The 15537-nt window shown below is 37.1% G+C and overlaps 2 protein-coding genes across 2 annotated transcripts; one reads left to right on the top strand and one right to left on the bottom strand.

Moving 5' to 3' along the window:
* The first annotated feature begins 5687 nt into the window (after nt 1-5687).
* LOC141651163 (uncharacterized) lies at nt 5688-7175 on the top strand. The gene has a single exon (XM_074458886.1). The coding sequence runs from the start codon at nt 5688-5690 to the stop codon at nt 7173-7175; it is 1488 nt and encodes a 495-aa protein (XP_074314987.1).
* Nucleotides 7176-10240: 3065 nt separating this feature from the next.
* LOC141651162 (putative F-box protein At3g25460) lies at nt 10241-11455 on the bottom strand. Its single transcript, XM_074458885.1, has one exon. It carries the CDS (start codon nt 11453-11455, stop codon nt 10241-10243), a length of 1215 nt encoding a protein of 404 aa, XP_074314986.1.
* Between the last annotated feature and the right edge of the window lie 4082 nt (nt 11456-15537).

The following is a 15537-nucleotide window of genomic DNA, read 5'->3' as shown; positions in this document are numbered from 1 at the left end:
ATTTAAAAAAATGATTATCACTTCAGTTTTATGGGAACAAAAACAAATGATCTTACATGAGAAGAAAGTTATGTTTATGGAGGTACTCACAAGAAACTAATAAAAGAGGTTAGCATGACTCCTTTTCTGAGTAATTGAATTGGCTGTATGTAAGGGGTCATATGATTTATATCAATGATTTTAGGTAATTAAGGAGTACAAAAGATGATGAAGGAATGCTCCATCTTCTCTATGCAATTTTTTCCATCATTTAAGAGTATTTTAGCATACCAAAATACTATTTGTGAAATGTTAATAAGGAGTTTCCAATTGTATTAGCTCGAGGGATAGAAATTTCAATTGTGTAACTCAGATATAGAGGAAGAAATGGTCTATGAAGGGCTATGTTACTCTTATTCTTCTTATTACCCCACATACCCATGTCCGATACTTGACACTTCGACACCTTATTTTAAGCCAAAATACGCCTATTTTTCATAAAAATGGCTGAGCCCGACACTTGGACACGCATTTGTGTCGGACACTTCTAAATGACTCCGGACAACATAGATGAAGGGTTTGAAAACTATTGCAACGTTAAAGAGGAACTAGATATAGATACACTACTACAAATGAGCACTTGGGCCACGGCTTAATTCGTGGCTCAAGTACTAAATTTCCGTGGCTAAATCATTTTGCCACGGGAATACCTTCCGTGGCGCAAGTGGCCGTGGCAAAGGGATAGCCACGGGAAAAACAAGAACGTGGCTATTATTGAATTTTTGGCCACGGATTCTCTTGTGGCTAATAACTCCCGTGGCCAAAGAAATTTCCCGTGGCGAAAAAATAATTCCCGTGGCAAATAATATATATGAAAATTAAATAAATAAAACGTAAAATAATTTATTTATTTTTCACAATGGGTATTTTATCATATACGGAACCGTGACAATCTAGGTAATTGTTTCGCTAGTTAACTTAATTCATTTGAACGTTATTTCGTTTCATGAGTCATGCATTTGTGAGCATCGGAGAGGCTTCCCAGGAGGTCACCCATCCCAACACTACTCTCACCTGAGCACGCTTAACCGTAGAGTTATTTTAATGTGCCACCGAAATTGAATGTTACCTTTGTTGATATAATTAGCACTTTGAATCCTTTTAAGTTTATTTTTTTTACTTTCAAATCTTACCTTTAGTACTATTTAATTACATAAATGTTACATGTTTTACAATTTTTATGGAAAAACATTATTTTGGCCGAAACAATTAAATTTTCGACATTAACCTCCTGATTAATGATTTTGACATCATTTTTTTTTGCCCAAGTCAGTAAACCATTTTCTCCAAAAAGTAAAATTAGTTGTGTTTTCCTAACATTTTTTTATTTCTTTTGTTTAGCGACATACTTATTTTCATTTCTCATGTACTCATTTTTTCTTATATTTTTCTTCGCAAATTCTATTGTATAACTGTTGCACTGCGATATGAAAAATGAGACCATTTTTTGGTAAAATAATGACCGCTTTTTATAATTAAAGGTCTTTTTTCCCCAAAGTGATCACTATTAACAAAAAAATAGTCACTTTTTTACCCAAAACCACGAAAAAGATTATTGTACAAAAGAATCGCTTATTTTCCTAAACTGATTTCTCTTTGTTATGATTTATCGTTTCTTTTCTTAAAATTTTCACATTATTGCACATGTGACTTTAAATTATTATAATTTATATATTTTTCCGTGTGATGCGCTCATTTTCAATGAAAAAAAATTTCCCAATTTTTTCCTCAAAGAAGTTAAATTTTACGTAAATTTTTCACGGTACCCTCAAATTTTGACAGATTACATATGGTACCCTTTTTTTAAAGTTTTTACATATGGTACCCACATTTACGTTTTTCAGGTCTCGAAATACCCTTTGACAAACTTCCGTCATAACGCCGCTACTCATATGCCTTGTGACGCCTTTTTTTGTTATCTAATACACTATCAATTCATCATCTAATAATACCTAAATCCTTATTTTGTCTAATAAACTAACATTTAGTACCTAAATAATATAACAATAAAAACATAACATACACAATTACTCATCAAATTACTTATAGGAGTAACGACGTTATGACGAAATTTCCCCAAAGAGTATCCTGGGAATGAAAAAGGTAAACACAAGGGCAACATATGTAGAAACTTAAAATAAGGGGTACCATGCGTAATCTGGGAAAGTTCCGAGGGTACCATGGGAAATTTCCGTAAATTTTATATCAACTTCAAATTTTTCTATAAATATCCTACAAATAAAGTTGGAAATAAAATTTTGAATGAAATAGTTTAACAATATATTAATTTTAGATTTTCAAAGATAGATGGTAAATAACTTTTTTATTCAATTTGATATGCTATATCTTTAAATGTGATACGATCATTTAAGATTGTTATTCAAGATTATAAAGTTTAATTTAGAAAAGTAAAAGAAATTCACGACTTTAATAAACAGAGTATATATTAAAACAATTTTTTTAAATTATCAATATTTTGAAAAACCTATAAAACATAAATGTGATCTGTAAAAAATCAAAAAATTAGACGATAAACTTTTCTTTGCTTGAATATAAGTTTATAAAATTTTAAAATTTCTTATTAAAGTAAATAAAACAATAAAAAATATTAATTAAATTAATCAAAGTGTTTCTAAATTTTTATATTCAAATGTATTTTCATATTATTATATTTGATTAAATTTCATTCAGATTTAAGTCGGAAAAGATACTCGCCACGGGTGTTTGTTTGTTCGTGGCTAAAAAAATATTTGCCACGGAACAATTCATGACTAAATAAAATTTCGCCATGGGTGTGACATATGCCGTGGCTAAAATGATTATTTGCCACGGGTGTAGCCTAATTCGTGGCGGAAGTGACTTTTTACCACGGGAAAAGTTATCCCGTGGCATAAATTTTTTTCCAAAATAATGAATAAGTTTTTCCCGTGGCTAAGCAAAATTTAGCCACGAATTATGAGTTCCCGTGGCATAATTCGTGGCGCAAGTGATGATTTGTTGTAGTGATACATGAATGCATCATTAGTCATAAGGACTAATACACATGACCTATATTCGAACCTAGCACGATCAATTTTCCATATGCACGACTTTGCGGTAGATAGATATCCTTGCTAGCCTTTGTGTTTTCCACATGACCTATATTGATTAAGATTTTGTTTAAAACATTTATGATAAAATTCCATAATCGGATTCCAGTAAGGTGTAATTTTCAAATCATGACTTATAATTATTCTATAAATTTACCATGTGTTCATACAATTTTGTGCTAACTTGCATTCGTGTATAAGAAATGATGGTTTGTGTGTTTATATATGGTTTATATGACAAGTTAGTGTATTAGGAGATTGGGCCTATACTAGGTCCGGCTACCATTAGGGTTAGCCAAATTAGGATAAGATGAGAGGTGTTATAAATACCTCATCATAATCATGTAAGTTAACAAATCAATAATACAATTCCCTTCCTATACAACTCCCCCCTTTATAATCTTAACACAGTGAGGGTTGATAGTGCTCATGTAGAAGGAATGAAGGATAAATGAGGGTTGATGGCGTTCATATAGTAGGATAGATGATGTTGGGGTTTAGTTGGTTAAGCAACTTTTGCTTAAAACCAGCTGAAGAAACGGTAGAAGAAAACAAGATTGAGTAAAAGATATTTTTATAAAATGGAAGTTTTGATTAGATATGAGTTCAATAAAGAAAGCCTATTTTTTTTTACATCTACATAGGTGAAGAGTAGTTGTGTTAACACAGTGACAGAGTTAGTTCGTGGTTGGCCTTGCATTTCATAGATATCCGTCTCAAATATCAATTCTCAGAACCACGATATCATAGTTTTTTAACATGACATTAACATATAACCTAACGTTAACCTGAAAAATTGTTAGAAAATTGTGATGAGTTGTCGTTGCTGTTTATGATCTTTATCTATAAAAGAGCACAATTAAATAATACAGAGTAGTTTATATGGACTAAATAAATGGATTTTATTGCTCCTCCCTCTGATAATCTTTTTTTTAGACCATTAAAAAGAAAGCTCTAATAATGATAATATTGACTTCTTTTAAAACTTTATCAATGTAATATAAGACACCTTAAAATTTAATGCGAAGTGTATTAGAAAAGATCTTCCCAAGAAAAAATTTTGCTACAGTAAAATTGCACAAATACTACTATACAACCAGTTGTATAATAAACATTGTACAACCCTATACATTAATTCGAGTTTATGTGTAATTTTGAGTTTATGTGTAATTTTCCTGAGTTTTGTAAGAATTTATGTATAAGTGTGTGAGTTCAAAAACTTTACAGCATAGCTCAGATTCTTTTAAACAAAACTCAAAAACTTTGGTACACAGCTCGAATTCTACATCATACAACTGCATATAACAGGTTGTATAATCTACTCATTGGTAAAATTGAAAATTGTTCTATTATCTTCGCTAAAATAATGTTGTAAGAATAAAATTTTGAATGCTTTTATATGTGCCCGTGCAACTTTGCACGGGTTTTAAACTAGTATCCTATAAACTAGGAAAACAACCGATTACAATCACCAAAGAATCGGGTATAATATCAGTATAATATCAAGAGATATTATATGTATTATACTTATATTATATGCTCAATAAGACGCCCTCTCCGAGCAATGGAGATGATGATTACCAACAACCGGGTTCAAAATCCGATGGTTTTATTTTGATTACTCATGGTTTTATATTGAAATTTTAAGTTTTTTATTTGTACTCCATTACTTCAGATAAGCTTTATTTTATTGTCCCATACACATAGTTTGATGATTATTATTTTTAACTTGAGGTTTCTGTTTCTTCTTGGGGGACCGCTAGCTGTTTAGTATGTCCTTCGCAACTTCCGGCATATGAGTGCCAGATCAGGACAACAAAAAGGAACCATGGACTCGAACGCTTTTATAGTTCAAGATCTACAACATAGTCATGCTGAATTATCTTTATATAGGCAACAACAAAAACACTAATAAACATAACCCGCAATTGTTCAACATTGATATACTTTCGAAAACTCGAATGCCTTTTTTTTTTCCATAACAATACGTAAATTTAGAAGTTGTCTTTATTTTAATACGTCTATTAACTAATAAACTCCTAATAATTATTGAAATTAGTAGCTATTTTGCTTCTATTAGAAATTAACTATATAATCTCGAATCTGCTTCCTCTTTTCGCACGGCCCTGCTGCCCGTTTTTCGACTCTCGCTTAAGTCTAGGCCGACTACATTGCTTACCTCATCCAATATCGTATCGGAAGTGTTAGCAAATATATTCTTTGTATATATTTAGTCTATTATTATGTAAACATCTTCCATAATTAGTGCCTTACTTTAGGCCATTAGTTCCCTAAATCATGTTCCGTAATTTAGGCCATTAGCTCCTTAATTTAGGCCACTCATTTCCTTAACTTTAGGAATGTATATTAAACTAATCTATTGTATTTACTATATATATTCATAGTGAAGTGATCTCCCAGTTCAAGGGATTATCAATATTTGACATGGTATCAGAGCGTTGAAGAGAAATTCGTTTTCTTCATTTTTTTTTTATTGTTTTTTTCATTTTTCGATCCGCCTGTCCCTATTCTTGTGTTTCGACACTGCCATCCGAAACCATGGACAAAGATGGCAACCCTCTTGCTTCCCCTTCACAATCAAAATCAAACCTTCACCCCGTGTTCACTGTAACGAACATTCAAAACAAAGTTCGCGTTCTCGACGGAACCAAAGTCACCTACGCCACTTGGGTTCGCCTATTCCGTCTTCACGCAGAGGGATACGACGTTCTCGATCACATCGACGAGACGCCGGCCCCTGCTAAAACGGATGCGTCATACGGTGCTTGGAAGAAGATCGACGCCCATGTTTTGCAATGGATCTACGGTACACTAAGCGATGAACTCTTGCCCCGTGTTCTTGAAGACGAGTCGACGGCCCGCGCAGCATGGCTCCGGGTTCAAAACATCTTCAACAACAATAAAGGGGCTCGCGCTGCCGCTCTCGAATCGGAATTTAATTCCCTTCGCCTCGAAAGTATGCCGTCTTTGGAGGCATATTGCACGCGCCTTCGAGAACTCGCTGGGATGCTTAAGGATGTTGATGCAGCAGTCACCGATCGTCGTCTCGTCATACAATTGGTTCGAGGTTTGCCTAGTGAGTACGATACTGTTGCTTCTTATATTAATCAAACCTCCCCTAATTTCGAAACTGCTCGTAGTATGTTAGAATTAGAACAACATCGCAAAGTCGGCCGCGATGACACCGCCACTGCTTTGGCAGTACCCACGGCTCAACCTACTGAAAATTGGGTCGACCCAAATCCTCCGCCTACTTCGGCCCCACCCCGTCAGTCCCAAAATAATAATAACAATGGCAATCGTAATTACCGTCGTAATAACAATAATAATAAGCATAATCATAACAACAGTAATGCCTCTGGTTCTCTGCCCCGAATAACTCCACCATACCCGTGGACCCCTCCATCTGGGTGGCCCGCCCAGTGGGCCCCACCACCGTGTCCATACCCCACTTACCCGGGTTGGACCGCTCCTTGGCCTACTGCACCACCACCACAATATCGACCCCAACAGCAGCCACGGTATCAACGCAACAATCAGTATCGTGCTCCACAGGGTCAGGCCTATGTGCTTGAAAATGAGGCTCCTCAACCTACTGATTTGTCGCAAGTATTTCACGCTTTGTCGGTGCAGCATAATATGGATCCTTGGTACATGGATACGGGCGCGTCGTCTCACTTGACTTCCGACCCAGGTATGATATCTTCTCCTCTTACTGTGAGCAAAGTTCGTTCTATTTATGTCGGTAACGGCCATAGCATTCCGGTTCTGGGTTCGGGTCATACTAAACTACAAAATTCCCACCGTACCCTACATTTACGCCATGTCCTTCACACCCCTAGCATTATTAAAAACTTAATTTCCGTTCGTCAATTCACTAAAGATAATAATGTTAGCGTTGAATTTGATCCGTTTGGCTTTTCTGAAGGATATTCCGACGGGAACTCGATTCTTCGGAGTGACAAGAAAGCGAACTCTACCCCGTCAACTCAAACCCAACCACGCCTCAACCTACTGCCCTCCTAGCCCACGGCCAAAATGTGTGGCACTCTCGTCTCGGTCATCCCGGGGCATCTACTTTACAAGCTTTATCGAGTCGTATTAAATGTAATAAGAATACTATTTCTAGCCTTTGTGTGTCTTGTCAAGTTAGCAAAAGTAAGCGTCTTCCATTTTATGAATCTCAGTCTCAAACAATTGCTCCATTTGATATAGTACACAGTGATTTATGGACCTCACCAATTTTAAGCAAACAAGGCTACAAATACTATATGCTTCTCCTCGATAATTTCACCCAATTTGTTTGGATTTTTCCGCTTAAATTTAAATCACAAGTTTTTGAAAAATTCCTCCAATTTCATAACTTTGTTCAAACACAATTTCATACCAAAATAAAATGCTTCCAATGCGATTTAGGTCGTGAATTTGATAATAGCTCGTTCCATACTTTCGCAAAGAACAACGGCCTTGTCTTTCGTTTCTCATGCCCACAAACATCACCTCAAAACGGCAAGTCCGAGCGAATGATCCAACGACTAAATGACATCACCAATGTCCTCCTCCAACACGGGTCCATCCCTTCGCACTATTGGGTCGATGCCCTTCACACCGCTACCCATCTTCACAACATTCTACCCACTACCACACTTAACAACAACTCACCAACTTCCGCTCTCTATCTCAAACATCCCTCTTACGACCACCTCCGAGTCTTTGGGTGCGCCTGCTTTCCCAACATCTCCGCCAATCGTCCTCATAAACTTGCCCCTCGCTCCGTCCGTTGTGTCTTCCTCGGGTACCCGCCCAACCAACGTGGGTACCGGTGTCTTGATATAACCACTGGTAAAATACTTATATCTCGTCATGTCACTTTTGATGAAACGTCGTTCCCTTTCGCGGATGCCCTTCACAGTAAAGTCCCTTCCACCATTCCCCTGCCTACCCACGACCTTGACCCCACCTCCCCTGCCCTACAAGACACCCTCGCCTATCCACCAACCCCTGCCACACAACCACATTCATCACCGCACCCTGCCTCACCCCACAACTCTTCTCCTCCACGATCCCCTACCCCGACCAGTCCTCTCTCATCCACTCCAACCTCACCCACAACCCCTGCCTCCGCCATAAACCCTACCTCCCCCATAACCCCTGCCTCGCCTTCCCCCCAAACACCATCGCCACCACAACCACCACCACCACCACCACCTCGCCCTGCCCCTATCCCCACCCACGTGATGTCCACTCGTGCTATGCATGGCATCTTTAAACCCAAAGCTTTAACCACTTCCACTCCACCCTTAACCGTTTCACCTCTACCAAAATCACCTTCCCTTGCCCTTAAGGACCCTAACTGGTCTAAAGCTATGCAGGACGAATTTTCCGCGTTAAAGGAGAATCATACTTGGGATCTTGTCCCTCGACCAACTGACGCATCTATTATTCGTTGTATGTGGTTATTTCGTCATAAATTTCAGGCTGATGGTTCCCTTGAGCGCTATAAAGCTCGGCTTGTCGTCAATGGCAAGACTCAACAAGTGGGAATTGATTGTGATGAAACATTTAGCCCGGTCGTCAAGCCAACTACTATACGGACAGTTCTTAGCATTGCCATTTCCAAGTCATGGCCAATTCATCAATTGGATGTGAAAAATGCTTTCTTACACGGCAACTTGGAGGAAACTGTCTATATGCATCAACCACCCGGGTTTGTTGATCCTACTATGCCCGGTCATGTTTGTAAGTTGCGTAAATCCCTATATGGTCTTAAACAAGCGCCCCGCGCTTGGTTTCATCGCTTTGCATCGTTTATTCTTACGCAAGGATTTGTTAGCAGTGTGTGTGACTCCTCTTTATTTATCTATAAAACCGACACTGCCACGGCCTATTTGTTGCTCTACGTTGACGATATTGTTCTTACGGCCTCTAATCCTACACTACTCCGTGACCTTATTTCCCGTCTCTCACGGGAATTTGCCATGAAAGATCTCGGCCAACTCCATCATTTCTTGGGTATCCATGTGACTCGTACTTCCCACGGTTTATTTTTGTCACAAGCACAATATGCTAAGGATATTATTAATCGAGCTAACATGGCTGATTGTAAGTCGTGCAATACGCCTGTCGAACCTGGATCGAAGCTCAGTGCGTCGACTGGTCCTTCTGTTGAGAACCCGGGTCTTTATCGAAGCCTTGCCGGTGCCCTTCAATACTTGACTATCACTCGGCCCGACATTGCTTATGCAGTTCAACAGGTATGCCTCTTTATGCATGACCCTCGTGCCTCTCATTTTCACTTTTTGAAGCGCATCATTCGCTACCTCCAAGGCACGACTTCTCACGGCCTCACTATTCGCCCCAACCGATCTTTTAATCTCACGGCATATTCTGATGCTGATTGGGGTGGTTGTCCCGACTCCCGGCGCTCTACTTCAGGCTACTGTGTTTTTTTGGGAGATAATTTGGTCTCTTGGTCATCAAAACGTCAGCCTACGGTGTCCAAGTCCAGTGCTGAGGCCGAATACCGCGGTGTCGCTAACGCTGTTGCCGAAACTAGTTGGTTACGAAATTTACTACTTGAGCTACATGTTCCCATTGTACGGTCTACACTGGTTTTCTGTGACAATATTTCCGCGGTATATTTATCAAGCAACCCGGTGCAACATCAACGTACGAAACATGTCGAAATCGACATACATTTTGTCCGGGATAAGGTAAAAATAGGTGAAGTTCGGGTTCTTCATGTTCCGTCTGAGTATCAGTATGCCGACATCTTCACCAAAGGTCTTCCCCGCCACTTATTTGATCGTTTTAAATCCAGTTTGAGCGTACGGTCTCCTACCGCTCCAACTGCGGGGGTGTGTTAGCAAATATATTCTTTGTATATATTTAGTCTATTATTATGTAAACATCTTCCATAATTAGTGCCTTACTTTAGGCCATTAGTTCCCTAAATCATGTTCCGTAATTTAGGCCATTAGCTCCTTAATTTAGGCCACTCATTTCCTTAACTTTAGGAATGTATATTAAACTAATCTATTGTATTTACTATATATATTCATAGTGAAGTGATCTCCCAGTTCAAGGGATTATCAATATTTGACAGGAAGGTTTTGTGAAACAAACGAAGGGAATAGCCTACTGTGTGGCTGTCCTAACAATGCCAAACTTTGTATATAACCATTTTCGAAGTTTAAATCCAATCCATTAGTTCTTGAGCCGACCTTTTCTTCCCCGGATTTCAAGTCATAAACATATAACGTTATTCTCCCATTCATCGACCATGATCTTAAATAAGCTTCACCATTACTCGTCAAATTTACCAAAGTTTTACGCCTCGTATTCAGCTTATATAACTCTATCCAAGAGTCTATGGAACTCGTATTGTTCTTTCGCCTCAACCATACACGGATATGTTCTGATTTAGAATAACTCGAACAATCTACAAGTGCAAGTGACTCATGCATGCTTAATAAACGCCTCGATTCTTGTCGTAGTCGTTTCTTATCATATTTAAAATCGGGCAATTTTGAGCAAGTGAAGGCCTCACTTGACAAATTAAAACGAAGGTAATGTGTCACATTATTTGCCTTTCTCCCAACGCGAGCAAGCCAGTAAATCTCGCCTTCAAAATTAAAGGTATGTGAAGTTTTCGACAAATACTTGACATTATCAATCGAACCTCTTTTCTCCTTCGGAGAGGTCCAAGAACGGGAACCAAGGTTATACACCTTGGTTTTCTGATCATAAAACTTCAAATTAAGGGCCACCAGCTTATAGTCATTACTCCTCGTATCAAACCCGAACCCAAACCCAACATTACTATTCGTAAACATCATCAATGTTTTAGAAACCGGGATATCTATGACTTTCCCAAGCACCGGGTTCCATAAGAAAATCGCGTTTTCCCTTCTATCGACCCGACGTGAAGTAACAGAGAGCAACACGAGTCCATCGATGTAAGCCAGTATAAATACTTTACCTCGACAGAATTCCTTTACGTCAATATTATCAACAGTCTCAGGAGTTCGACGGCTACAGATATTCAATGCTGATGTTGCAAAATCAAAGTACTTAGTTTGTCCGAAGTAACGGTATAGATTGAATAATTCGTACTCCCAACTTTGAATGTTTTTTGTGCGTGATTGATGAAGATGATGTTGTTGATGGAATCTCGGATCGCAAATAACCGAGTTCCATGATTTGCAAACGACCCTTAATTTCAACAAATTTTCCGCCGGTAGCCATTTCAATATTTCTGACAATACTTCCGGAGGCAAATATGCGACGGTCTTTCTGATCTTCATACTAGTACTAGAAAATTCGTACCTTTTTTTTCGAGTAGTTGCGTGCTACAAAGGTGTCTGACCAACAATAATATATAAATACTAGTAATAGAAAATTATAAGTGTATTAGGGTTTGGTTTCTAATTTTCCATATTTTATTTACAAATCAAATCAAATAGTCCATAACCATATTTTTTATAACCTAGTTGCCTTTTATGACCTAACCCGTAACCCCATTCAATCCGACCTTTTTTTCCAGGGTCAAGATCTGAATATCTTGACCGGTTGATCCCCAATCGTTGAATCAAGCCCGAATGATTCATCAATAAATCAAACAATCAATACTATATATTAAATTCAGAATCCAAGTAACTTCAATGTAATTAAAGAAAGTTATACAAATTAATTAAACTATATAGTTTTAAATCAATAACACCATGTGATGGACCAGATTGAGGGATCTTAATGCAAATATTATATAGTTTGGGTAAAAATTAAATTATATAGAAGTTTGCTAATTTTCTTAAACATTTGTAAGAGACTAAAACATTGTCAATTTTCTTAAAATAAAATAATTAATTAAGATGATCAATTTCAAGTAGACTAAAGAAAGAAGATGCTTGGTAATTTTCCGAAACATTTAAAGAAGATTGGAAGATGGTCAATTTCCTTAAAATAAAATAATTAATTAGTACAAAAATGCACATTTATGATAATTATTATCATTATAAAATTATATATTAAATTTTAAATCTATGCAATTTTATTAAACTTAATAATTTATTAGATTTATAGAGATGTTAATTATTTAACATACAAAAATATAATAAGTAGGTTATAAATAATTCAAGTTAGATTTCATAATATATAATATTGCATAATTCTTTCGATTTGATTTAATGCATATATGTAAATATATTTATATAAATATATAATCCTCTTAAAATTGCATGGTTAAGTAGTAAAAGTAATTTCTTTACTAAAGAAAAGAATTTTAGTAACATTGGTTATAATTATATGGTAGTAATCATTCATTTGAATAGTAAAAGTACCAATATTATCAGCGAGATTAGTGAAAGTGGTAGAAACAATAACGGAAGTAGTGAAATAATCAATATTAATATGGCAATAGTGAAAGTAATAATAATTACGGCGGGAGTAGTGAAATTATCAATATTAATGCGGAAGTAGTGACAGTAACAATAATTACGGTGGAAGTAGTGAAAGTAACAATGATTACGGGCAAGTAATGAAATGTTATTACTATATATTGTTTTATTAATAAGAGTAAAGTATTAATAGCGGGAGTAGTGAATTTGTCTCAAAATTTATTTCATCGTAATTTTAGGATATGTCATAGAAAAATATATTAATGATAAATTTATGAGTTATGCAACTTTAAGTAATTTTATTTAATGAAAAAAAAAATTAATGGTAAGTAGAGGTAGCCCGGGCGATGCCGGGTACCAATACTAGTACTATATATTAATTCCAGAAATCAAGGGACTTTAATGCAATTAAATAAACATATAAAAATTAATTATATTGTATAGTTTTTAATCATGGCACAGTGTGATGGACCTGAACAATGGACTTCAATGTAAATATTATATATTTTTGGTTAAAGTATAAATTTAGAGAACACCATAATATGGTGATTTTCCTTAAAATAAACATGTCACACTTATGGTATTAATTAATATAAAGAAATGTTAACTATTTAACATACACGAATATAATATAAGTATGTTATGTTTTGATAACTATTAAAAGGTAAATAAATCACGCTAGATTTCCAAAAAAGTATAATATTACATAATTATTTTGTTTTTAAATTTAATTGATAAATAATAATGATTCCTTTTAAATAATATTTTCATCTAATATTTCAGATTTATTTAAAATGTATATAACTCTAATACAACTAGATAATTAACTAATATGATAGTAACTAACCATGTGAGTAGTAAAAGCAACAATTATAGAAACGGGAGTAGTGAAAGTCACACTAGCAGGAACGGGAGTAGCAAAATTAACAATAATGAATGCGGAATTAGTGAAAGAAAAAATAATGACGGCGGGAGAAGTGAAAGTAATAGTAGTTACAGCACATGTAATGAAAGTAACAGTATAAACAACGGAGACACTATGAAAAATTAACTAACAATTCGATTTTGGAAAATCTTAATTTATTTAATATATGAGTTTGAGAAAACTAATGGGTTAACCGTAAAAATAGCAGGGATAGTTAAAGAAACAACAGTAACCGAAGAAGTAGTAAACGTAATAGTATTAACCGGGGATGTAGTGAAAGTAGTAGTATTAACAGCGGGGATGGTGAACGTGTCTCATAAATTGTTGCGGGGATGTAGTGAAAGTAGTAATATTAACAGCGGGGGTGGTGAACGTGTCTCATAAATTGTTGATTAATTTTACATCACATCATAAGGTCAATATATAAATTGCAAATGTATGTGTTAACCAAATTTAACGAATCATATTTCATAGAAAATTAAATTAAATGGTAAATAAAGGTAGCCTGGGCGTAGCCGGGCATCAAACCTAGTTAGTTTAAAAGCAAAATCCGACTCGACATGCTTAACATAACAGTAAGTAGATTATACATTCTATGTACTACCACCAATCATATAGTTTTTGAGCATTATAATAAAGTTTTTGAGTTTTGTTTAAAATTATGAGTTTTACTATAAACTTTCTGTGTTTATTTACTCAAACATTAAGCTCAAAAAATTAAAATATAACTCAAGTTATGTATGGATAATAATCAATGTGCAACTGTTATGCGAAAGCGTGAATATCTTTCTGTTGGGCCTCTTGTGTATCTGTGTCCACTGCTCATAATAGTACGATATTGTCCGCTTTGAGCCAAACCTTCACTGATTTACTCTTGGGCTCCTTCCCAAAAGGCCTCATACTATATTCTCTAGACACTTATAAAGATGATCTTCTATCTTTATTCTACCGATATGGGACATGGGTTTGCACCCTAACAAATCCTCCACTCAAACCAAGGATCATCATCTTGACTCGTACCTTGACCTCCATGGAGAACTTCAACTTCCCACACAGCTCCAACTTTCTTCTAGACACCCCTTGTGTCTCACCAAGACTGACCTCCCCTTAACCGACACACCATGTGTCTCCCCGGGGGGTCTACTGTCCCTTCATGGAACTCTGTGCTACACTTGCGTACCAAATTCCTCTGCATCTAACATAACCTGGATTGGGTCCTCCCGTCTCACGGTAACAACCGTGAGACCAATTTTGCCTCCATAAAGCCTCAGCCCACCCCACCGGGTCGCTAACGATCTTCTCCTGGGTGGCCTGCCATCTCACTGTGAGACCAAATGTTGGTTCCACTAAGCCTCAGCTCTACCTCGCTGGGATCGCTGGCGATCTTCTCTTGGATGGCATGCCGTCTCACTACCGTAAGACCAATGTCGGAGTCCCGTGCCTTACAAAGTACGACACCTTCAAGTCTTGTCTCTATGCTTCTCCAACGTACCTCCCATGTACTTGAGCTTTGTAAACAGTCTGCCAGATCCTCTAGACACTTACAAAGATGATCTTCCATCTTTATTCTACCGATGTGGGTCATGGGTTTGCACCCTAACAAATCCTCCCCTCAAACCAAGGACCATCATCTTGACTCGAACCTTGACATCCATAGAGAACTTCAACTCCCACACCCTATAGCTCCAACTTTCTTCTAGACACCCCTTAGCATCACCAAGATTTAACCTCCCCTTAACTGACACACCATGTGTCTCCTCGGGGGTCTACTGTCCCTCCATGGGACTCTGTGCTACACTTGCGTACCAAACTCCTCTGCATCTAACAACCTGGATTGGATCCTCCCGTCTCACGGTAACAACCGTGAGACCAATTTTGCCTCCATTAAGCCTCAGCCCACCCCACCGGGTCGCTAACGATCTTCTCGTGGGTGGCCTGCCGTCCTGCCGTCTCACTGTGAGACTAAATGTTGCTTCCACTAAGCCTCGGCTCTACCTCGCCGGGATCGTTGATGATCTTCTCTTGGATGGCCTGCCGTCTCACTACCGTGAGACCAATGTCGGAGTCC

The sequence above is a fragment of the Silene latifolia genome, chromosome 4 (genome assembly GCF_048544455.1).
Source record: "Silene latifolia isolate original U9 population chromosome 4, ASM4854445v1, whole genome shotgun sequence".
Taxonomy (NCBI): domain Eukaryota; kingdom Viridiplantae; phylum Streptophyta; class Magnoliopsida; order Caryophyllales; family Caryophyllaceae; genus Silene; species Silene latifolia.
The sequence above is the reverse complement of the archived record's forward strand: the minus strand, read 5'-3'. Positions and strand labels throughout refer to the sequence as shown.

Coding starts and splice junctions, on each gene's coding strand:
- LOC141651163 (XM_074458886.1), top strand. CDS start 5,688: ATGGACAAAGATGGCAACCCTCTTGCTTCCCCTTCACAATCAAAATCA.
- LOC141651162 (XM_074458885.1), bottom strand. CDS start 11,455: ATGAAGATCAGAAAGACCGTCGCATATTTGCCTCCGGAAGTATTGTCA.